Genomic DNA, 26,374 nt, shown 5'->3' on the forward strand with positions numbered 1-26,374 from the left:
ACACCTGATACTGTGAATGAGAATTATAAAATGAAAGACACGTATGGTAACATGCTTACTTGCTGCATAATAATTGTAATTAACAGTCACATGGATTCGCAAGTTACAATTAAGTCACTGCGTCATTAGTGAAGGACAACACAACTGCTCACCACAAAAGCCGCAGTATCATTTTTCACATGCAAAAATAAACCCCCTTTCAGTCAAAAGTATTACACTAGGTACACATACCTCCTATATATCAATTTTGTGTGCAAATATACTAGAAGTGAGAAGAAAAATACCAAGCCAATTCATGTAATATCCTTAGATTTAGTTTCCATAAACACTGTACAGTTTGTATTTGTCGTCCCTGACTTGAAAAGATCTGTAAACCTTCTTAATACAAGAAAATTATAGCAAATGATGATTTTCAATGGTGTTCTGAGCCTCCTAACTATTCTCAAATGTTCTAATCTGTACATCAGTTAACATCTATCACTCAGTGAGATAAAATTAATTTTCCATTTTTTGCCCCATCCATAAACATATTCTTGCCATTTTTGTATTGGTTTTGAATGAAAAAAGCTTCTCATCAAGAAACTGAGTACCTCAAGATATCAATTATTTAGTTTGAGATCAACTTAGATCTACCATTTTATACTTCCTGATTAGAAATCAGGCTGAAGCACGGATTACTTTAACTTTTGCAAGTCAAACCAAAGACAAGCAATACTGCCAAAAATAAAATAATAATGAAAGTAACACCAGTATATATTTCAAAAGCAAAGAAAAGAAAATGCAGAGGGGAATGGGTTTCAAGATGTGTGAATACTTCACCAATTGCCAAGTTACAAAACTAGATTAAACCACAGTAACAAGTACACCAGGGTAAAGAGATTTCCTTTTACGTAAGGTGTATTTGAAGCCAAATACAAACAAGTTTCCAATTATTTGGTTTTTAATAAATATGGTCCTCCCCTCTCACACCCACTCCCATTGCATTTTGGTTTTATTTCCCCAACACATATGAAATTGATACCTCAAAAGCAAACCTCTGGGTTACAAAGCTGTCATTTCTGTGTTGGTGCTAAGTCTCCTGTTCACAGCAATAAGATACTGTATTCTAAGGGCGAGACGGTAGTCAAGATAAAAGACAAGGAAGATGTACAGGCAATAAGATTAAAAATCTGATAGTGTCTTATTCAGCTTCAACCTGCAATTAAGCTTATTTCAGCTGTTTGACTGTACTCCCCCACCCCAATATAGATGCATTTGCTTTCGACATACAAAGCCCCCATTGACCTCAAACAACAGCTAAATTTGATTTTGCTGAAGTATTGTACTTGTAGCTGAAAGAGCACTTTCATTCCTGCCTTTCTCCAGACAGCCCTTCCCAATGAAACTGCAAGTTCTGCATGTGGGAATTCAGTTCTTAGGCTGGGCCCAACCTTCAGTGAAACCATTTCAGGAGACTGTAAAAGAACACGAGTTGTCTGTGCTTTGGTAAGTCAAACCAATTTAAAGCTGAAACCTTACACAAGTCACTCTTGGCACAGAATGTTTAAGATTGAAAGACTAATTAAAAAAACCCCACTTTGGACAGATTATTTCAAGGGCTAATAGAGATTCAATGTCACAATACAAGTATTAATCCTTTTAATTTTAGACAGCAGCATATTAAACGAACCCTACCACATTAACTTTCAAAATTTACCATGATTGCCTTTCTGTTTAATAGTTTTAGCTTCCAACATCACACAGAAACTCAATAACAGCACCAGTTATGCCTAATTTTCTCATTCCCCAACACAACTGTTGCTGAAGGGACCGGGTGCTAATGCAATCACAGCATAACAATCTCTAACATGGACATAAAAAAAACGTCCGTTCCAATTCAATAAACAAATTGTGAAAGGTGCACAAAGATGCCCAGAAGAAAAACAAGAAAAGCTGGACTGAGTTCCAGCTAAGCCAGTTCGCAAGTTCATTAACCAGCGGATCCTGGCACCAACCAAAGCACAAGCCACTGGCATGACGCTCCAGAACACTTAAATCTCCAACGGGAAGTGCCAGGGATTCTCCTGAACACACTGAATAAAAGCCACAGGAAGCATAAGATCCTTCATTGGTTGCTAATAGTTGGGGAATAAAATGGAGAAGAGATAAGATCAAACTGACGCAATGTGACGAAGTCAAATGAGAAAGAAGCTGAACTAATACAACAAGCTGGGTGCCCACACCAGCTCCAGCACTCAGCTGGACCCTCACTGACCCAACTGGTTCCCTGATCCACCAGGAAACAAAAAGGCTATCACCACCATAAAAAGTTTTCTGACAGCTCAGTGAGCAAAACCAGTTCAAAAAGAAGGCAAAAAGGTGCCACACACAGGAGAAAATCTCTGGAACTGATGACATGTGACCAGGAGGGACAACGCACAAGGGACCACCTCTTTTAGCAGCCTGTAAGCTCCTAGCTAAGATGGTTGAGCTGATCTATCCAAACCCTAAAGCCACAGAATGCCAAAGCAGTATAATAAGCTCTTGCTCCTCAGTTTCTCAACCCCTCTCCCATGCTGCTCTCTCCCTCTCCCATGCACCAAAATGAACTGAGGAAGAGACCTCAGAAAGCCAAGCACTCAATTTTTTGCCAGTTCATTTTAACACAAGACTGGTTTCTGAGCTTGGGTTTATCATGTGTGATGTTTGTGCATTAAAAGGTCTAGCTGAAGATGTGTGGAACCACTTGTTTCAGCAGCAGAGCAGGCTTGGAGCATTAGGAGAGTCACTAGCCAAAAACAGGCATTGAAAACGTAAGGGAATAGAGATCCAGGTACTGGTGGTTCCTGCCACTGTCATGTAGCCTCAGCTCTCCTGTCCACATCCACCCTGCACAAGGGTGAAGGCCAAGATGACACAGCACTGTGCCTCATGGACTTCTCTTCCCCACCACTAGGGCTTGGTAAGAGTCAAACAGGGAGCAGCCCCACTCTGTCCCCATCTCAGCAAACGTGAACAGCAGGAGATCACTGAACAGATATTTTTGGGGGAGAAAAGACCTCTCACCCCAGTTCTTGGCTCAGCTTCAGCTGTTTTTTTAATTTCAAAACTGTCCATGACTCCTCATGCAGGAAGACGTATAGCATCACACACGCCAGGCTGTCACTGAAACTGCACCCTTGGAAATGAGTGAGTCTCTGGCAGCCCCTGCTGCGCACCCCCACCTCGTCCTCCAGTCGTGTCAGCTCATCCATCTGATTGAAAAAACAGGAATATTTGTTCTGGTGGACTGGAGAGATTGCTGATCTGAAAGAGATCAGCTATAGAGAACTGACATCCAGTGCAAAGGAAGTGACAAGGCTAAAAATAGGACGACCCTTTTTAGGGGCGACTAGCCCTTGCAGAACATCAAGCCTACTATAAAATATATCACAAGTGTATACCCCATGCATAGCTCCAAACCAGTCTCCCAGCTTGGCTTCAGTACAAAACTTAAAGCAACTTCATAGCTGAAATGACAGCAAGCTCTTGGGATCAACATGGCTACGTGTATGTCCTGCTCGGTTTGAGGTGTCACAAACAAATATGGAGCTTGGAAAACCGCTGGGAAAACCTCCAGGCTCTGCCAGTTCCCTTCAAGCTGTGCTTGCAGAATGTTCATGGGGTCATCCTGTTACTTTGAATGCAGAATTGACTCATCTTAAAGGAAAAAACAAAACCAAAACAAACAAAAACCAACCCCAAACCAAACAAACAAAACCAACCAACAAACAACAGCAAAACTCTTTACAGTATTTTAAGTATGTTCCCTGCTTTGTTCTACATTATAGTTGTATAACCAGTTGTATGAGTGCTACTGAGAGAAGCATACTAAAGGAAAGGGCAAAAAACCCCTCAACATCCACTTTGTTGAAGACTATGGAATAAATGACATGGTTTTAGCTAAAAAAACTGTTAAGCTCAAGCAAAAATTACATCTGGTAATTTTCATCTCAATACAAACATATTTATTGTCACTAGAAGCCTGCAGAGCTGTGCGCTACCATGCCAAGTCCTCCTTTTCCTACCAATATAGTGCTTAAAGGCTGCCCATTCCATTCACTCCTCTCATACACAGGTATCTTCATGTATCTAGAAGGCCTGACCCACCAAAATCTCTCATGCAACTAATGTAAGTCTGCTGCTACAGGTCCCCCTCATCAGTGCACATCCTCAGAGAGTAAATTATCCCCTGTACCAAGCAACAACCACAAAGAACCATATAAAGTATATTCCTGATTATAAAATGTATATAGAGTTGAAGCTGTGTAAATGCTAAAACAGAGCAAGTATTGGATATCAGGTTCTCTAGGAAGAGCCATCTCTTCCAAGACTCTGCAAGACAAGTAACAATATATTTATGCATATCCCTTCCCCACAGAACAGGCACCATGGTACTAGTCTTTTTTTTCCTTTTAATCAAAACGTTTATTTGCTACTAGTTACTGATAGCCTTGCTTTATAGACTTCAAATGTTAATCAGTAAGATCAGAGAGAGCAGCATTTAGCAGGATTAAATACACAAGGTTGAGGAATAATCTTTTTCCCCCTCTCAAAAAGAAAAAAATCGTGCACACAAGTCAGTCTCTTGAATTCTAGTTGTCCTCATAGTTCAGGTTGTGGTAAGGAAAGTAAGCAGATCCTCGCATCTACTACCCCGGCTGAAATAGTGTCTTGTATTCTGCAAACACTCCTACAATTCGTGACTGGTATGAAGAGGATTCCTCCCAAATGCTAATGCTGAAGCACAAGAGACCACCCAAACAGCATTCGGCTGCTTCAGCTGCAGTACCAAACCAGACACAGTTTGAACCACACTGACACCAGCTTTGGAAATGCTTCTCAAAGAGAAAGGAGAGCATTTAGCGTGAGCTTCTCTCTTCACTGTCAAAGATCCACGCACTGAGGACTGATACTTCAGCTGACACCTCCAAGGATGAATCCAGTTTTTAACAAGTGATTAAGATATCCCCTCCTCTATCATAATCACCTTTATAACAAAGCAGTTCAGCACTGATTTAAATAGCACCAGTATTAACAGTCATTTTCCCCTTGTGCTAACGGAGCAAGGAAGAAACCACAAAAATTGTGATTTGTACGTCTTAAAAATACAAAGTTTCATTACAGGCACAAATAAAAGCAAGATATAAAGCAGTGTGGACAAAAAAACCAAACAAAAACAATATGCCATTTCATTTTATAGCACATACTGGTACAGATATCTGATACCACTTGTATCACCGTATGAAAAGGCATGTTGGTACAAAAAACAGTTAGTAGGAAATGCATTCCTCTAGAGGCTTATCAAAAGAAACGCCACAAAAAGGCCTAAGAGCTCTGTTGAATCTTGCTGCAGAAGTTACCAAAGCACTGACTATGTTCAAGGATACTGCTTCAAAGCAGAATTTCCAGAGACAGTTGCTCAGGTGTCCTGCTGGAAGCAGGACACTACTCATGCTATAAAGCACTAGACTCGCAAATTAATAGCAAGTTACAGAACAGTCCCACTTTCTTTTTTATTCCATTGCTCTCTTCCAAAAGGCCTCAATTTACATTCACTGAGCAGCCACTTGTAGCTGCTCGCAGGCATTACCATGTCCCAATAACTTGCTGTGGAGCCAAGAACTGGCTGATTTGAATAGGGGCCTCAGTCAGTCCAGTTCAGCCCAGCGCACTGGCTGCACTCAGACATGTCCTTTCATCTGCAGCTACAACACTACGGCAGATTTGCCAGCACAGCTACACATGTAGTTACACTCTGACCCAGTTTCATCAGAATGCTTTGAGTTAAAAAAAGTGAATATGGTTAAGGACCAACTATGCAAGCAGATCTGTAGGGGCAGTGACCTCTGTTCCTGCAGCAGCAGAACACACAGCTGCTGCATTTTTCAAAACACAGGAGTTGTCCAACTTCCTCAGCACCAAGAGAATCCATGCATTTTAAAGCTTTCCATTCGTTCCAGCAGGCCTCCAGCTTTCTTCCTGCTCACAAATGAATACGGTTTTAAGCTGTAATTTGAATTACTGAGGCAGAATTTCTATAATGACATATCAAAAACAAAATATTCAAACTAATGACCAAAGACTTATGTAAGATGTTCTCCCAACTCACTTGACAAGTCATCCAATATCTACTTATGTTCCAGTCTATTCCTGTTGTACAGCTTTTTTATTTTTGTTTCATGCATGGACTTATTTTAGACTGAAATCAAGTACTTATATTAGACACTCCTCGCAGAAACTTTACAAAAAGATGGAAAGAGCTACAGAAGTATTTTCTTCACTTTTAAGCAGTCAGCAAGTTTAAATCCTTCAGTACAAGAATTACAATATAAATACAATTTGGACCCTCAAGAAAGCTACAGATGGGAGAAAGACTGAAAGAATCCTACTGAGGGGAAAGAAGAGCCACAAATATGAGAGAAAGCGCAACCTCAGAAGTGGCAGATGGACAGAAAAGAGAGTTCAGGTCCTAGGAAGGGAAGGAACATCAGCAACTTTCATAACTAATCTGAGCCAGAATATCATACTACCAACATTACATCATTACAGAACCCGGGAACACCGGGTGCAGACAAAGCCTCCAGTGTCACAGCGCGTACATTGCTAACTACAGCTGGCTGCTCTGCTGCTCAAGGTTGTGCGAGGAACAAGGGAACATTTCACTACAACCTCTTCACTCTTACTAGGCAAGAACAGAGACGCACAGATACTACGCTGGTATCAAGATCACTGATAATGAGGATTCGGCTTTCTATGCTTGTCTGCATACGCTATTAATAGATGTTACTTGGAAACTGTAATTACTACTTGTGGCCACGCTCAACCTCTGCAAAGTACGGATTACTAGAGCCAACAATTAACTGCTATAAAACAGGGTCCCTCGGAAACTCTCATTCACCTCATGAAAAATGCATCAAATTACTTGCACTTAAAGTCTGCAAACAAAAACCAGAAGTATGAGCAAGTTTTTCTTATTTAATTTCCAGACTTTTTAGTATAGTCACCATAATAAATGAGGCAATTCCATGAAGCTCACTACTCTACTGAGTATTACACTTAAATAACGAGCAGTGTAACAGGTACATTATATTGACTAGTAGGAGGAATCACTTTTTGTTTATGTGGGATTTCAAAAAGGCAGAATACAGACAAAAGGAGTTTCATGAAAGTGCTGGAATTCCAGAAAGCTGCCACATCAAGCTACCAGCTTTCAGTACGTGATGGTGGGTTTTTGCATGAACAACCACTACTTTATGCTGGAGCATCTGGTAACTGCCGCAGCACCTAAAAGACTAAATGAAGCACTCTGTGCACAGCCTCCAAGAATTTTCCACCTATTTATCATGTATTTCAATTTGAGCCTAAAGCAGCAAAATACAGCTCAAGATGCCAAGGATTATCACTGTTAGTACATTTCTGCATGTATATTTGTACTACTTAGTTGTTTAAGACTAACACTGCAGCACCACTAGAATCAGGCCCTTGCATATGACAGTATCCAAACTTTGTGAAATTCAAAGAAACATTTTTTTCCTCTGACTTGGAAAACTTAATAGCCGCTTATTTACTTCTTATTCCCCAGCAGCACAATACATTTGCAGCCATCCTCAGTTAAACCAGGAAACTCCAGTCCACAGAGCTACAGAGATGCTTTCAGAATGGGCACCACCAGCATGTTCTAAGTTTCTGATTTTTCAGTGATGACTATCAGAAAATCTAAGCTGACAAATCTGTCATTTTGGAGACGTCAACCTGAATGCAATTGAAAAACAAAACCCACAACCTAAACCAATGTACCACAAACCACCCCCCCTAAGTCACTTCTTGGTTTCGAGGTGGACACACTTGTTTACAGCAGGACACAATAGGGACCTTCAATAAAGATAACTAGTTGAACATTAAAAGCACTGAGACTAACACAGTAACTATAGTTATTCCATACAAAGTTAAGACAATTTCTGAGGGAACTGCAGACCAAGAAAAGTGACCATGAGAAAGAACATGTCATGTGTTTTGGGAAGCTGTTTATGTGCTGGTATTTCTGGGAAAGTCATGATGAGGAGTCCAAGAAGAACATCTGAGGAAAGTAGAGAGGACACTGGCCAGCTGCCCCACTGCTCATGCTGTCCTACCCAAAGCACTGCGTGTCCATACACAAGCCAGAGGAGAGACTAAAATGTTTTTCTCCCTAAATGTGACATTGTACTCAATTTAACCTACCCAGATGATGCAAGATTTAAGGCCAGAGGCAGACAGGCTCAGCAGATCCATTCTGGCAGATGGCTCTCTCCATGACAAGACTGCCACAAAAACCTTAAATGAAGTTACACTTGTGATAGAACATGCAACTACTAATAAAAGACTATACTTTTAGTTAGTGCTTGCTCTGGTGTCTCTGCTCAAGAGGAATAAAAATTCAGGAGTTACACCCATTAGCAAAATCAAACCATCTCAGTAATTACTTGTCAGCACTCTGCTATGTCAACTCGCACAAACCACAGTTTCCACCATGCGCAGCTGAACTGGTGTCCAGCTGCACTGGTTCCAGATACTGCTGGAGGAGTCCTTTTCTTTCCTCTGGTCTTTTACTATCTCATAGCTGTACTTTGGCATTAAGGTACCCAAGCCAAAGACTGCAGAAATCCTTAAGCTGCTCTTCCACATTTTTACACAGCCCTGTAAATTCAGGGTTTACTTAAAATCAGTCAGATTACGGAAGTGCCTTGTTTTAAAATGCTCTGTGAAAGATAAAAAAGCTACTCTGAAACAGACAAGACGAGGCTTCGTTCTGCTTTCTTCAGCACCATATACTGAAGCCAGTCATTTCAGAAAACAGAGGTTATGTAAAATTAGAATCAGGTGAGCCAAAAATTCTCTACATTCCCTTAAGATATCACACCAAAGTTTAAGGGATGCAGGAAGGCAACTCCATAAACTATCTTTGATGCTCTATTTTAAAACAGGTTTGGCTTTACAAACTGATGAAAAATAATCTGTAAGAAAGATTCAAACACAAGATTACTCATATAATTACCAAAAGAATAGATATAGATTCAGTAATCGCCTCTTTTGAGCTTCAGTGAATAAGTAATCTTCTCTCAATACAGCATAAGTTTCACTTATTTTAAGCATATGAAACCCAGAAGAGATAAAAGCTGCTTTAACATGAGTTCCCAAAATAGACAGCTTCTTGTTAACAAAACACCTGTTGCTGAGAACTGACAGTAAGCAGAAAATACATTATAATTTGTTTTTGTAAACAGCACTATGTAGAATTTTAATTAGCTTATAATGCTATAGTTCTACATGGGCCTAATGCTAAAGGAGGCCCTGTTCTAATATCAGGGTTTCAAGCTGTTAATAAATAAAATTATCACCGTCATCATTTCTGGCTAGGGCATTTTGAATTCAACTTCCAAGAACATTGTGATTATCATGCATGATGTGTTGTGCTATTTAGAATTATGCACTATGTCTAATTTAAGTGTTCAAAATTATACAATACCCTTACTGTGGTTTGATGGGGAACTCAACCTAAAGCTGAGGCCCGACCAAACAAAGAGGGTATTTAGGGACAAGTTTTCGGCAGAAGAGGTATAAGTATGACATTCCCTGTGGCACAGCTGCATTCCTCATCTTCTGCAATGCACTTAAATTTAGCCAAGGGACTCAAAGGTGCTACTTTGTTTTAACCCTAACGCTATTCTAAGGTTTTTTCGTTGGTGGTTTATTTTTTCCCTTAATTATTTCAATCACTGGGGAAGCCAGCTTACATGTTCCCAAACAAGTTACTGGATGTCTAACTATTAAAATCTATCACTGTTGCCACAGTGTTGCTGGGCCAGGAGCTGATCTACCTTGAAGACTTCATTCTTCAAAAGCTTGGATTGGTTCTTGTATCTGGCTTACAGTGGAGCTCGACAGCTCTGTGCTACAAGAGTCAAGGTTAAGAGTGCACTGCAGGAAGAAGGTGAAACTACCTGGTTAGTATCAGAATGGAACTCTTAAGACACAGCCTTGCTCATAGTATAAGCCCAGGAAAAATGCATGCATGACCAAGAGGTCAGAGCAAAAATTAAGTAAGAGTTGCCTTGTGTCAGCCTTAACTATCCAAGACAGTGTCAGATTAATAGATAAGGAATAGGCTAAGGAATGATGACAAATTCGCAGAGTGTAACGCACTCTCCTTTCTGAAGGTTTCCAAAACTACACTGCTTCCCCAGATGGAGAGGTCATTACACTACTTGGGAAAAGCTTAAAAACCATTGGAAGAAGCTTGATTGAGGACAACTGGCATTTTTCCCACTGCCATCATGGAACAGAAAATCAGGTTTTTTTACATTTCTTTCTCAAGTCCATACAGAACAGACTGCACATATTTTAGTTTCTCAACTGACAAGCAAGCCAGAGCTGACAGCTTTCGAGTAAAGCCTGCATTGCAAACATTGTGCTTTAATCACCAGGGCATCCTTTTTACCTACTAATACTCCAGGTAGAACTCTGCAAACTGCCTTTCTGATAACCAAGTTTGAGATTCATTCTGTTTTCAGACAAGATACAGCTATGTGAGCATGCATTTCTCATACAATGTCTCTCCCACTTGCTGTCCAGAACACTTAGATCAGCAAGTTAAGAGCACAATAGCCTAAAAATAGCATGGCTGGATGCCACTGTCTCCCCATTTATTACGACGGTACCTTTGTACAGAGTTCTTTCTACAATTCTACACAGAAAAATACAGCCATAAATGGCTTTAAGGGAGGGACTTTTATCCAAAAGGGCCAAGCTGTTAAGTAGTACCATGGGATTTTCCCTTTTTACTCAAGTCACATAAACAGAAATTAGCATTTCAGAAGCATTTTGAACAATAACTCTTTAAGTACATGACTTCTCTTTTTATCCTCTTGCAACGGTGATTGTATTCTGCCAGAGAACAGATTGACACATGACAGAGTAACAGCACTTTCTAGAGAAAGGAAAATTCTTGATATAAAGAAGTAGACAAACATAGAAAATACAAACCAGATCTCTCTTCAATTATTTTGCTTGGCATATTTAAGCCTGTATCACAATTTAGAATGGATGAAGAGGGAACAAAATCTGCTCACAAGATACTGAACCGCAACTGTCAGCACGGTGCTGCTTTCTGTCGTGATGCTCATTCCCTTCCATTAACACACATCAGCCAAGGGGCTTCCATCAGGAAACAATGGAAAAAGAGCACAACATATTCTCTATTATTGTATAAGGTTGGAATCAAGAGGGAGATCAGCAAGACTGATGCTCTTCAGCTTGGCCTAAAGATGCATTCACAGGTCCTGCAGCTTCAGCTGCTCCATTACGCTGGGTTAATTCCACAGGTACCGTGGTTTGAAAAACAAAAGCCCAATGCCCTAACGCAGTCTGCCAGAAATCTCTTCTGCCTCACACTTCTTTATGAAGACAAAAACTCGCACGCTACTGTTGAAGACTATTTGTATTCCTTACATTATAAAAAAAAATAAATTACCCATTTAAACCCATAACTCTGGGTTTCAAGGAAAGATTTTGCCATGTTTACAACCAGCTTGATGCTGCTTAAGTAAACCAAGCAACACTGCAACATGCGTTTACACTGTTTGTGCCACTCTGTGCGAATTCACCAGATCAAGCCATCATGGCATATGAAGAAGTTTTAATAAAGTCTTCATCTCAGGCCTTGACAAAAATTAAGGTGGCAAGGACAGAGGAATTCTTCAGCATAGCAGAGTGATAATTCAAGCACTCTGATTGTGCAGTGGGGGATCTGAGGTAGAAGATAGAAGGATAAGTAGGTAGCAACTAATCAGGGATTTATTTATATACAGAATGACTAGGTATAAACTTAACACCATGGGTCACGGTCACATTATGACATCACAGAATAACAAGCTAATTCTTGCACTAATAGAGACTATAGGTAACAGTCAAAAGTTTCATAGACACCAAGTTAGAGAAAAGCAAATACAGGAAGGTAACACAATCAACCAAGTGACCAGAGTGTGAAATTAGATGTTGTTGTTTTCCAAATATTTTTTAAAGCCAGTCAATTACTCCACTGCTCTGCATAGGAGTTTTAAATCACAATCAAAGCACTAAGTCAAGTTTGACTAGACATATTAGGAAGGCAGAAAAATTCATGCACGGCTGCCAAGCCAGTCCACAACAAATCAAATACTCCTTGATCTCAGCTCTCGTCTCAGCCCCCGCGTGGTTTGTCACACTCAGCTGACAATTTGTTTGTTATGTAACTAATAATACACCTTGACCTAATGCCACCCTCATCCTCTCCTAGGATACTTTAAACAAACCCCACGAAAATACACTCATATTCAAAACAATCCTGTTGATCAATTCTAAGGTCTCCTCCCTAAAAAATGTTCCCAATAAGACCTTCCATACTGCCACAAAGGGGCATTTCTGTTTGTTTTGGTTGGGTTTTGTTGGTTGCTTTTTTTTCTTCTTTCCAAGTTAGTAAACATACTTTTGATACCATAAAACACTAAAATAATTACTTTTCTAGTCACTTTCCACCTTTGTTTGATAACTAATTCCAATTAATACCTACAAAATCACGTTATTCAAGGACTTAACAACAATATCCAACAGTACGTCATACTTGGATATTTGGATAGCATTAATGCCAACATAAGAAGTTTGGTGAAGTTCACTTAGAAAACTCTCCTGTACCAGCAACAAAAACTACCTTGTGAGCTTCTTACCTAATGCTAAAGGATCTGGGCAGGAAGAACAATCTCCACACCATTTAATACTCAAACACAGACGCATCTTTTGCCCCTGCCCTGATAATGGTGCAGATTCCAATGCAAGGTCATTCTGTTACATTCTGCTACACCATAATGTTACATTGCATTCCGGCCTTGATTCCAGATACCATTTTAGAAAAACATCTTTGATTCATACAAGGGTAGGGGAGAAACAATTTTATCCTTCTTTGCAGCCTCATATCTCCCCTGCCACCCCATCCCCAAAACCAGCACAATCAACAACTCATGACATGTTTGCTTCTGACAATCTAAGTTGGCCTTTTGTATTAAAATACATCAATATGTCCAATCTAGGTACTGAAATTCTGCATTTTTGCCTGCAGACTCAGTGGTTTTCTCTTGCATTTCACTTCCAAATATAATTTAACAACTTAAGAGGAAAAGATCTGCCTTCCCCATGCAATATTCTGCTTTCATCAACCTAATTACATTCAATGGCACACACACAAAAACTGTCTAGCTTCCTGCCTTGTCCAAGGCAATGGTGAAAACATAAGTCCTTGGTTTTTTGAGTTTCTTGTTTTGTTTGGGTTCTTTTTAAACAAACAAACCAACCCAAAACAAAATCCAGAAAATATCCAATGCAAAACACTTCAATGAGCTCAAAGCACCTCACTTCTGTCCTCAAATACTGCTATTATGCTCCTACTCCAATTTGATTATTAAGTTTATATTTGTTTCTCTAATCCTTCACATAGATAAATATGCATTAGCAGCATGAATCACAGGACATACCATCCCAGCGTCATCTTAAACCCTGGGCTAGTTAAACTGTTCAGGTGGTTGCCAGGGCCTGCCAAGTCAGCCACACTGTTGATAGTTTAGTTCTCCAGATACAGGATTATTACATTTCAGACTGACAAATACTGTATCCTGAAGGTCAGAGCGCTGTGATACAAATAGATCCTGACAGGGCAGAATAGCTGAGCAGAGGTGGTCTTCAGCATGGAGACGGTTTTGGCTTCTGCAAGATTGCTGAACAATTTAGTTAAAGGAAGAGCTGTGTGTTTAATAAAACCGCTGCTTAAAAAGGAGCTATTTTTAGGAAATACTCAAATGCGAGAGTTCATTTGTCTAAGTAATACTCAAAAGATTGTCTTAAGTTGATCTAAATGGAGCAGAAGATGGATCAAGTTGGGACTTAACTCAGTTTATCTCTTAATGCAAAATGTGATAGCCAAAAAAAGTTACTTTTCAAATGAAAAAAACCCAGTTTCTATCAACAACTGGAGAACAAGCAGAAAAACACAACTTGATTGAAGAGAAACGTTTTTTACACCATCAAAGCTTTGTTTTTGCTAATCTCTGTTTAGCTCAAAAGCCCTATAAACACGGTTGGAAGAAGGGATCTGTTAAAAATATATCACCCCACCCCTTCAATTAAGGGCTGAGAAGCTTATGACACATCTGAGACATCCAACAAGAACAGGGAAGAAGGACTTCATGTTCCTGATATTTCTAAAGGTAAAAAAAAAGAGCAGGTTTTAAAATCCCAAATGTTTCACGCCTCTCAAGTAGATTTTAAAGCAAAACCAGATCCAAGCTATTTTTATACCTTTTTAATTATGTGTAATTAACTGCGTATTTTCACAAAACCTTACTACAGTGTAAATATCACTGTCCGGATCACCTGCCCCACCCAGACTGAGCTCCACACCACAGGAGGCCGACGCTGAGGAGTCCGTGGGTCCGCAGAGCTTTGGAACTCTGTCCCTCCAGCATGGACATTCCCTGCCACAGCCCGGCTGTCACCACCAGCAGCTCCTGAGCTCACCCCTTCACCACCTCCTCCCGAGAAACCGCAAGTGAATGAGTTAACAGGCCTGACCCCACATCTAAAACTACGGGCTGATGTCCCTTTTTGGATCCAGCTGAAACTCTAAGATGACATTATTCTTCTCCCCACTCCCTTATGCCTTGGGCACGCAGTAATTAGCAGAAATTATCACTAAACCACTGGGGAAATAGGGGGAGGAAGAAGAGAGGAAGAGAGCCAGTTGGGTTGGCTCAAGCCACTAATTTAGAACAATTTATGCCAGCCTAGTTGACTTGGTCTCCAGTGCTCACACGACCCGCTCCACTGGAGAAGCGGCTGGAGGCCCCGAGCAGAGGGCACTGAGCAAGGAGGGATCTGAAGCCCATGTTGCTGTTTGCAGGATGGTCAACTGCCCTCCCCAAGGCTCCGAGCATGTTTTACAAAGATCATCCCATGGGAGATGTGCAGCCTTCTCCAATTAGCAGTAAACAGAACCAGAGCGCAGAGTTACCACCCCTGCACACGGTGGGCCACACACCACAACGCTGGTAAGTCCCACCAAGGTGGACCATAGAGCACAGATCCCCTTTGCCTCATAAACAAGGGGAGATAAAACGGGGTCCTGCATTTTGCATGCAGGTTTACAATCACTTTAAGAATCTCTTATTCACAGAGATGTATATTCCATCCTGGCACAAGAAGCAGACACATAAATCCCACAGCCCACAACGCATTCACAGTGTTTAAGATCTGCAGATGGAGCATGTGCAGGAGAAGGTTTTATGAACAAGAAGTGCTGGAACAACCAATCGTCGTGCGGGGACAACACGAGTCCTGCCAGCGACGGCTTTGAACATAGGCAAGAAACATTTGCTGTAGCCTGAATACAGAAGTTGTACAGCTGTGCCAGCAAAGTGGTATGTTTATCCTTTAGGGCAGATTTGCTTTCTACAAACAGCGTGCATTAGAACTGTATATATTTGGTGTGAGAGCTGAGCATTGCACTTCTATGTGGAATAAAATAGGAGAATTGGTCCCAAATTATATATCTTTCCTAACTTAGTTGGGGAGCAGAGGGGACCCCAATAAGAATGGCTACTCAGTCATCAAGCAATATGAATTAAGTTACCTCATGTATTCAGCTTTTTTCCTGTTCTAAGCAAAACCAGCTTTTGGCTAAACGTAGTATTTAATAGCACACAAATACTCAAATTTGCTTCCTTTTGTTTAAGCAACTCTAATATACATACTCATAAAGTTAAGTTTATAGGAATTATAGCAAACTATATTGTTCTTCTTGCCATCACCTCAGACGTCTGATCTAGCCACTCGATCTAGGCCTGGCATCACTTGCAAGTTAAGAAATGAATCAAAATCCAGGTATTTAAACACTTACATATCCCAGTTTTAAATATCTCCCCTGATAAAAGACATCTGGCCCACCTCTCAGCTGAAAAACCATATTTAGACACTGTTCATTCTACAGTAGTGTTACCAGAGTTTAAATCCAATCTAAAATATTTTTTAAAATGCTATAAATAGATAAAAACAGATAGGAAGAGTGAATTAGTAATTCAGACCTATAAGCCAGCAGAACCTGGCAATATGCCAGTATATGAAGACACTCTGACACACAAAAGTAATCCATAGCCAGCATTTGGGGAGTAAACAAAATAGCTCAATGTAAAACCGAAAGAAGGAGGTATACTTTAATAACCACATTTGTTTACATTCAGTAGTAGTCTAAGCAATTGCTTTCCATTGTCATTTGAAAGATTGTTGCTCAGTTTTTACATCCATTCTCCTATCACCTTGATTAATCATACAAACCCCATGAAACTGCTTAGACTCAACAAGTATTTGGGCCATGAGTATTTCTTTCCATTTGCCAGCTGTATACACACAAATGTTTTTATAAAAAACAGGAAATATTTAGGGAAGAAAATATATTCAACATTCTGAAAGCACTGTTCTGTATGTGGCCTCATCTAACATGTTTGTCAAACATACAGAAAGGACGACAATTAAAAGAAAGTCTTCATTCTCACTAAAAACTCCCTGACTCGCCACTTCCTGCTTTCCTCCCCCTCACCCCGTCCCATGCCACCCACAGCAAATCGTACTTTTCCTGTTCCTGAAGATCTTCTAGATGCATAAAGTGTCACTAAAAATACCATATATGATAAACCTTGTACAGAAACTGAAAATAACCTTGCCTCAAAGAAAACACCTGCTATCATTGTGCAATTCAGGCTTCAAGAGATTCTGACCAACATATATATATATATATATTTCTCCCCCCCCTTTCTTTTTTAGCTGGAACATGGGACAATAACACTTTATTTTCCTGCCTGTGTTTGTAATCAGAGCTCTGACAGACCCAGATACTCTGAAAAAAAAGTGATTAAAAGAGAAAAATTGCAGTGTTTTACATAATTTTCACACATCTTTGTTCTAAATGCTAAAGACCTGCGAGACATTCATCTCATCAAGAACAAACACACAGACAACAGCACAGCAGTCTTCAGTGATACAACAAAAGACAATTTAAGACAAATGCCTTAGAGCAAATGCTATCACTGAATAATCCCATAGCAGCTGTCATAATTAGTTAGCTCAAATCTCATCAGAATCAGAGAAGTCAGAGTTAAAATCGAGCTCTCTTCCTGTAACATTGTGTAACTCCAAAACAGCAGCATTATCCTCGCTATTTTAGAATTAACATTTCTCCATAAGATAAGGTGGAACGACTCGATCCTTCGACGCAAAAAAACCCAGTGCAAGCCAACAGATGACAAAAGAAACTCGGTCAAGTTTGAGGCTCTCAACACCTTATTTCCTGTCTAAAGAGCCCTTTTGTTCTGCTTCCCTGCATAAATGTTAATATTCTGCCATCATTAGAAAGCGAAACAACGAAAAAAGCCCCACGCACATGAACTTCGCTGCCCCAGAGGGCGAAATAACGCCACACGACGCGATTAGAACCGGAAAATTCCTACCAACGAAATCTCCACAATTTTCTGTTTGCTTCACCCCAGATTAACTTCACTTGAAGCTGTACTTCGGCGCAACGTAGCATGGACGCGGAGCCCCGCCTCCCCCGCCCCTATTGGCCGAGCCGAGGGCAACCCCGCCCCCCTGGCCAGACTCCGCTCCGCCATTGGCGGAGCGGCGTATCCATTATTTAAAGAACTTTTTCCTTGCTAGCAGGTTACGCTGAGCAGGTTAGAACACCCTGGGCAAGCTGGTTCTTAAAGGGACAGGACCCCGCTCCCGGCTGTGACAAACGACAACCTTTGGCGACGCGTCGCCCCGAGCGAGCTCCAGCGAGTGTCCCGGCGAGCGACAGCGGGCGGCCTGCCCCCCGGCGGCTCCTCTGAGCCTGCGGGCAGCCCCGGGCCCTGCGGGGCACCCCTCCCCCGCCGCCCAGCACCCCGTTCCCGAGCCGGAGGGGTCGAGGGCGGGGAAGGGGAGAGCGCGGAGCGGGCTGGAGACGCTTCTCCCGCTGCGGGGACACAACCGCCGCTGGCTCTGCCCACAGGGTAAAAGGAGATGTGGGGTTTGAGCCCACCCGCTCCAGGAGTGAGGGGGGGTATCCTGGGCAGCTGGGCACTCGATATGAATCGGTAACCCCGGTTCCAAACGCGCCGGGGGGGGCAGTTGCACAGACTTCGCCCAACTAAAGCGTGAGTCAGCAAAGCGCAGCTCCGCAGGAAGTGACCGGCTCCATCTCACACGGGGCCACGGCTCCTGCCAGAAACTTTTCGTGCTTATTCAGCCTCCACTTGGCTGAACAAATCTGCAAAACACCGTTCACGTTCTGACAGTCAAGAGCGTTTCTCATAGCACAGCCTCCTCTTAACACCGGACAACGAACCTGTCGTTTAGATTAAAAGCGTTTCTTTTTCCTCTATGTAAACATCGATGCTTGTTCCCTACCCATCTATCAAGTGAAAAGCCTGGAACACACGAGTCAAAACAAAACAAGGCTTAATAAATATTTCACAAGCACAGATATGACGTCTCATTTGAGAAAAACCTTGCCTCATTCCAAACAAGCCTTGCGGGGAAGAGCCACAGCAGAGTCAGTGTTGTTCCCTCCTGCACCCACAAAGTATCACCACAGTTGCACAAGACTTCTGGTGAGCAAGGTTGCCTTATACAAAACATTTTCACGTGTCTAGTGTCAACTAAAAATATTAAGCTAGAGGAAGACAGAGCATTTGTCAGTGTTGTTTTTGTACTGTGCAGGGGCAGAAAGGAAAAATTCCTCCTCGTTCCTGGTTCTTAGCACCTTTCTCTAGCCAGCAACAGAGCAGCCTTCCCTTACTTCACCTCCCACCCGCACCGCAGAACACGAGGCCGTTTTAACTTTCCCGATGTAGATGAATCAAGTCCAAGACAGTTTAGCATACTGCTTTACTGCAAATACCAACATCAGGAAAACAGTTACAGCTAAGTACTCCCTTGAGCTGTGATACATACACCAAAAGAGCATTAAAAACACCTTCAGGAAGGACATTTAATTCCTCTAAAACAGTCGAATTGCACGTTTTGCGTTACCTTCTATTTCAGAGCAATCTATCACACCACAAATCCAAATAGGACTGAAAAGCAGCAATTAGTACAGTTGGAAGTTAATACAGATGAAACACTATAAAAACCAGAATTAACATTTACATAACTTCCCCTATAGAACCTAAAACATAAGCTGAAGGAACCAGACCTTAACCCTGGCACGTGAATTCAGTGCCCTGCAAGAGTCAGCACTGCTAGAAGTTAATCAGGTTCCCTGAGAACAACTGAGAGCTCATACTTACGTGACGCTTCTCTGACCAAATGTTATCCAAGCAATCAAAACCAAGAACGTAGTCCACGCATACAAAACACACCAGTAAAGCATCCTCTAAGTATCTCAGTAACCAACCTTGGAAAGCTTCAATTTAGAGCACGTGAACTTCAAACCCATAAAAACAACAGCAGAAGTCACAACTCTTACCAACAAAACCACCTAGTGCTAGAAGAGGACATGATAATCCTAAAGTTATTGTTTGAGTACCTTCAAAATGGGAGGGGAAAAAATAAAAATAAATCAGTTACCCCAAAACTCTCCAGCTCTATTTGCTACCATGGAAGTCTAGTCAAATCGCAACTGCAATGGTGATGAAAAATAATTTCTATCGTCAAACATCCCACACTTCGACTCGTGCTTCTGTTATGTTGGCAACCAGCAGCTCCTTATCACTACAAGGGAGAAGTGTCATCCCTCTTTCTCCCCACCTTTCCCCTCCCAGTCACGCGGTCTGGTTGACTCCCTCAGCCCAGCTCTGGTGCTCATCAGACCCTTCCACCTGCCTCTGCGTCACGGATCGGGCAGAAGTTTGGCTAGGTTCTGATAAGCGAGAGTGTGGCTTCCTCAGAGCATAAGGGGAATGGCAAAGCAGATTCGCCTCCATTCAGCACTGACCTCCTAGATTTTCTTACCTCATCTCATTTAAAACCAAAACTACACCCCACACAATATGAAACTATCATATTAAGAATGCCCCAAGAGCAACTTGCTGTCCTCGCAGAAATAAAGATTGCCAAAAGTATCTGTGAGGTGGGGTATCCAGACTAGCTCTACAGCTGACCCTACCTCACTAGAAATTACGAGTAAACAAATCTGTATCTCGCTGTTGGGACTCTGGACATTTAAAAAAAAAATGTTATTCAAGTTATTATCCCATGTTGAAGGACCTACTGACACTAAACATTAAAAAGCTTAACTTATAAGCTCAGTTTGTGCACATAAACCACCTATTTTCCCTGTAAACACACATACATTTTAGAGAAAACGCAGAGGCACCGTTTTACGGCCCAAGCTCCAGCCTTACATTCTTACATTACCTGTAGCAATGCACAAAAATGAAAACAGCAGATTGCAGCTGCAAGTACATTAAGCAGGGAAGCCTTGACAGCAGTGTAAAAAGATTCAGTTTGCTGCCACTGAACTTTGCACTGAGGACAGTAACAAGAGAAAGCACCTGACTCTCACTTGACTATTGTAATCATGGACCAGCTAAAAGGCCATTTGTTCTGTAATCTTACACACACACAAGACAGCAAGTTTGCAGGACTTGACAGCTCAAGAGATCAAGAACAGAGCCTTTCATCTTTAAGTCACCAGTTCAGAGACCAGAATAGTAGCGATGAAAAGCTGGATGCGATAGCTCTTCAGGGATTAGATGAGACGGTTACTCGCCATCCAGTTCCCAACAGATCAGTGAGAATCACCAGAGCTTTCTTCACAGTTTTGCACCTGTTTTTCACACTCTTGAATACGTTCTACCTCCCAGATTCTGTACACGTTAATAAGTAGCAAAGCTACTGAACTGCTTGCTGCACACACATATTGAACTTGCATTGTAGAAAAGGACTTTACCCTCTGGTTGTCAATTATGTCAGCACTACAGCATGTGCTGATTTTTTTTAATTTTTTTTTTAACAATTCTAGCTTTGACTTTTAGCTTTTTTATTATAAGAGACAGCTTTAAAAGTAATATTTAGCTTCCCATTCCTTTCACAGCCTCAGATGTTGCAATCCTGTTTATTATAAACAACAGTTCCCATAAACTTGCTGTGTAAGATACTTTTGGAAAAGATCCATTTTAAAAGCACATTAGTATAGGAATTTCATAACATTGGCACTTGAGAAATGATTCAGAGACATCTGTATAATTTTTTAATCAAACCTAAACAATGTAAACTTCACAAGGGCCATGTCTACATAGGGACAGGGAAAAAAATTTCCTGTGTGATGAAAGAAACGTTCATTCTCATATTCTTATACATTCTTCTATAAATCAGTGAGCAGTCTCTAGAAAATCAATTAGCAATAGCTTCTTTCCAACCTGACTTTAGGCTGGTTAGGCAAGATGAAAACAAGTTCAGAGTTTATGTTGACAGAAGGTTCTGCAGCGCAGGTTCACTGTCCTGCTACGAACACCACGACCAAAACCAACCTTCTACACAACCCTAGCAACACATGGTTTCCTAGCTCTTAGCAGCGTTATTATTTCGCGAGAATGAAGTTGCTGATGAAAAAACAGTCCTAGGAACTTCTGTATCCTTAAGAGTAACTAAAGAGGCCCTCACATGCAAAGAATTCAACTTGCTATTCCAGGAGTCTAGAGAGAGCAACATACCAGACTGATGAGATTTCAGTAATCTTGAAGAACTTTGAGATTTCTCTTGCTGCTTTCAGTCCAAGATGTACTGCTGCACTGCAATAATCAAATCTGGAAACAACAAAAAGGTGCATGTGGTAAATACCAGATCTTCATCAGAGGGGACCGGTCAGTTGTCTGGACAGCAGGACAGATGCACCAGATAGAAACACATTCCCCTGGAAGCTTTAGCAGCTATTTCAAATTATTCAGAAGCTTAGCTACTCTGAGAGCTTAAAGTTCATCCACATGTTAAATACCAACTGTTTCTTTCTATGTACAGAATAAGACTTTTTTTACCCTCCCCTGTCATCTCCTGGTCTTTAAAGCTGCACATCCTTAACTGGTCTCAGTCACTTTCAGCAGTTGCCATGTTGGTTTCAGGTTATTTTTGAGGTTTTCTTTGTTTGTTTTTAATCAGGACATGGAATTATATCTCGTTCAGCTGCACCACTGAGGACTCCAGTGATACTTGGCCACATCACTCACTTTAGTCAGAGTCCTTGAGAAAGGATCTAGACATTTAAAAAGACTTTTCCTTGACATCAGATATCTTTTCAGGGGGAAAAAAAAAGTACACCAGTTTCCACTGAATTCAGAATGCTCCAAGTACATTTATATGTAATCTCTAACACTCTTTGTAGTTTAAATCAAGTATCTTGAATCCAAGTCATAGCCCATTCAGTATTTTAATAAACCTGCACAGCTATTAGCTGCCAAGAAAATTGAGCCAGAAGTTTGTATACTTGCAATTCTCTCAGAAATCAAACTGATTAATACAGTTGTTACAAAAGGACATACTTTCACAGAAACAGGGATTACCTATATCTGTAACCATAGTAACTTTTCAGTAGTTTCTGTTAATGCTACTCTCCTCCTGATAACTTGCCACTATCTCTTCTAAGCTATTTGCATAAAGTTTTGAATGTGACATGTGAGACCATAAAGCAACAGAAAGTTGAAATGGAAACTTACATTCTTAGATCACACTCTTAAAAGTGTTTTATGTAACATACAAAGTTGTTCATTTTTGCCATAAATTTGTTATTAGTCGAGAAGTAAATTTATTTTAATCTGTTACTATTTTGAAATGATTCATAGTTTTGTACGCCAAAAAATATTTTAAGAGGTATTCTATGAAATACACACAGGAGAGCTTCTTTGGTAGTAAAGAATTTCATCTCCTGTATCTTGAAAGTAGTAAGCCTAAGGAATTATGCCACCGACATGTCATCAACTTTGATATTCAGGAACAAAAATCCTCCCAAAACACACTTATTTTGGCCTAAACACATATATGACAAATCAGAAAAGAGCTAGCCCTCTTGTTCTACGTTACTTGATAATATAAAGAACAGGTGGAGGTACTTCAGCACCAGATAAACAGATCAGGCCCAATTCAAAACGCAAAGCTATAAAAGCTAAAGGAGAGACAGGAAAAAGACTAAGGAAAGAATTGACATATTTGCTTCCTCAATTGCTGAGCTACCATCATCCACAGTTCAGAAGAGGATTAGCAATCTGTGAAAGAAGTTATTTAAGATGACATCAGACAAACAAAATCATTTACTTGGAAGCAGGAGGAAGAAAATAGTCTGAGGTTTTTTTCTCCCTGAAGTTCATAGGGCAGCCTACCAAGCTGCACCCTCCTCCCTTCAGTGTACACAGTCTGGCAGAGTTAAGGAGCGAGCACAGATCCTTAGCACAATGAAAGAAACTCAGCAATGCTCTTTACTCCCCATAACTCCAATGTAATGACATGTTTACAGGACAAGTCTGGACAAACAGCCAGGGAACGGACTCCAGAACACAACAGTGCACTTGAAGTCAGTCCATGCAGGGGCAGAAGTAACTACCTTCGGGTTTGCCGACTGTCTCTACATTACATCAGCACATTTGGTGGAAGCTTCTGCATTTCGTTATTGTTGCCATTGTTATTAGCAGTGAGATAATTAGTGCTTTTATTTTTTAAGATTCCCCCACACTAACTTCCTGTGGAAACTAGTGGATGTTCGCACCCCTTACCTATCACTCCGGGCTCACTGCACAGCCTAGAAGGGGGTATATTTGCTTAAATTTCGCAGGATTCCTCACTGAGCACAAGAACAACAACAAGAACTTCGGGTACGACAAAGCACAAAGGGGTGACAGCCTGTGGAGGCTTAAACCCTCGGTTTAAGCGGAAGGTGCCACCACACAAACTGCATGTTGCTTCCTGAATCCTCCTGTCCCCAAACCACCCGAAACTTATCCCAAGAACAAACACGCACACGGACTGCACCCCCCGACAGCCCCGGCCCGGGGGAAGGCCCCGGGGACGCCCCCCCACCCACAAGGCACCGCCGCTCGGTCAAGTCCAAAGCCCCCCCGCCCCGGCAGCTGCCGGCCCCGACCCCGCCGGCTCTGCCCCCGGCTTCTCCCAGCCAAACTAAAATAACTGCGGGGAGGGCGGGGAGCACAGGGCTGGCTGCGCGCCGCGGGCCGGCCCCGGCCTCTCCCCTTCCACCCAAGGACACGAGTACAAACACCTCTGCCCTGGGATGGCTCCTGCGCATGCAGCGAGGAGCTGCCCGGCGTGGGGGAGGAAGGAACGACCAAAAAAGGGAGAAAAAGAGCTCCGGGGCCCTGGGCCCGGCCCGGCCCCGCCGCCGCTCCGCAACCGCGGGGCCGCCGGGTGCGGGAGTCAGGGGGATGTGGGGGGGCAAACCCTTCCCTCAGCCCCCCTGCCGCCCCCAGGAACGAGCGGGCGGCCGCCGCCCCACCTGCCCGGCCACAGAGAGGGGCCGCCGGCCCCCAGCTCGCCCGTCCGCCGGCCCCCGGCCCAGCCGCGCTGCCCTCACCTGCCTCCGGGCCCGCCGCGTCCCGCCGCCGCCCGCCCGGCCCCGCCTGGCCCCGCTCGCTCCTCACCAAACTTTTTTTTCCCTTTCTCCGTGTTTCGTTGCCCTCAGAGTGACGCGGGCGGGCGCTGATTGGCGAACACGGGGAAGGGTGGCCGTGAGGCGGAGTGGGCGGTGCTACGGCCCGCGACTAATTATTACACGGAGACGGCGGCGACGTAAACCGCAGAATGCTATTTAAAGGGACAGCGGCCCGGCCCACGTTTTCCCCCGCCCTGCGAGTGCCCTGAGGTGAACGTACGGGGGGCAGCGGCCCCCAGCACCGGGCAAGTTGCACGGGCGAGCCGGGGGCCCAGTCGGGGCTTACGGGCGCCCTTGGTGGCAGCCCGTGAGGACATTCCCGCTCCTCACGCCCCGCAGTCTCTTTGCACGTCGTTGTCCACCCTCCTGCCCACACCAAATAAATTCATTTTGCTGTAACAGTCCTGTGTAGCTGCCTCCTGCCACCCCCCTGCCCTGGGGGGTGTTTCAAACCCGTGAAGGAAAAGGGGAATCACTTGGGTGGGCTCTTAGCAGTTCTGTGGAGGCCCCTTTGTCACCCACTTTACATCCACCCTAAAAAGTCAGCTGTGGATCTCGTGTTATCTACAATATGTCACATAACTTGTTTATCTTTTGTTTGTTTTCCATCAAGGGGCTCAGAGACAATACACCACAGCTTATTCTTACATAGAACATTTGCTTATCGCACCCGCTATACGCAGCCTCGCCTAATGTCACAGGCAACTGTAAACTACCCCGTGAAAGGTGGTTTTTAAAGGTGAGATTTAAGGATGATGAGTGACTTGGCAGCTTGAAGCGGATAGAAAAGGAGGACAGGATTCCAGAGAGATGAAACAAGGCAAATAAAAGAGGAATTTTATCTGCGGATAGCAGAGAGGAGAGGGCTGAGAGTGGAGGAGCTGCCAGGGGGTGAGCTGAGTTTGTAGAGAGTTTCAGAGGAGGAAAAAGAAATGAGCAGTTGTGAAGCTTAAGTAGAGCCAGAGAAGCTGAGGATAGGTAAAACGTGTCCATTTCCTAGGGGAACAGTGAAGAGATTTTACAATTTTTGGTCTCTTTTTGAGCAGAGGAACTTGAGACTATCTTAAGGAAGGCAAGAGGACACAAAGACTTCAGCAAAGGTGAAGTCTGAGCAGAGATCTTCCACTGGTAAGAGCTCACTATCACCAGCATTGTGAGCAGAGGAGGTAGATCCATAAACCTGGCAGAAGCACTTAATGGAAGAAGGCTCCTATCTTGTTTTGTTTTGTTTTAAATATCTGAGCTTGGATCAACACTAGAAAATGCTGGTGCAACCAGCGTGGAAGTGCTAACATAGCTTTACAGCTATTTTGGTAAAGATTATTCACTCTTGGCTGTCTTTGCTGATGCAATAAGTCTTCCAAGTGCCAGGTTGCATGAACAGAAGATGACCTGCATTGCATGTGGGTATCACAGCATTCCCCACAACATTATTTGGAGCGCTTTCATGGTCTTGGCAGTAATCATAAGGAGCTGTGGGGAGTGATGATCACATTCCTCCAAGCCTCTCCATGATCATGTTATTCTTTTTTTATAAAAAAACTCAAAACTTAAATTCCCTTTGGTTCATCTCAGACTGCTTTCTTTGTGCCAGGTTTCATCTCATTGTTACAAATATAGATGCAGAATAGTAGGGTGGAACATTCACAGTGTCTGTTTAGAAAA

General features: G+C 42.4%; 1 protein-coding gene across 4 annotated transcripts in view; it reads right to left on the reverse strand.

The window, feature by feature from the left end:
* The window catches only part of ZFAND6 (zinc finger AN1-type containing 6), a 37,178-nt gene extending 12,466 nt beyond the window's left edge, over positions 1–24,712 (reverse strand). Inside the window, exons 1-2 of one of the 4 annotated variants that reach the window (XM_080351006.1) lie at positions 24,632–24,712; positions 21,771–21,863 (exon numbers count right to left, since the gene is read on the reverse strand). Coding sequence is in view for 1 of the 4 variants with exons in the window: in XM_080351003.1 (XP_080207129.1) it covers positions 9,879–9,892 (14 nt within the window). In the remaining 3 variants the exon portion in view is untranslated. Of the gene's footprint in view, positions 1–9,878; positions 9,908–17,582; positions 17,615–19,683; positions 19,823–21,770; positions 21,864–24,631 lie in introns of those variants that run through there. The other 3 variants (XM_080351004.1, XM_080351005.1, XM_080351003.1) reach the window with 3 other exon arrangements.
* Between the last annotated feature and the right edge of the window lie 1,662 nt (positions 24,713–26,374).

Source organism: Nesoenas mayeri, assembly GCF_963082525.1.
Source record: "Nesoenas mayeri genome assembly, chromosome: 11".
Lineage (NCBI taxonomy): Eukaryota > Metazoa > Chordata > Aves > Columbiformes > Columbidae > Nesoenas > Nesoenas mayeri.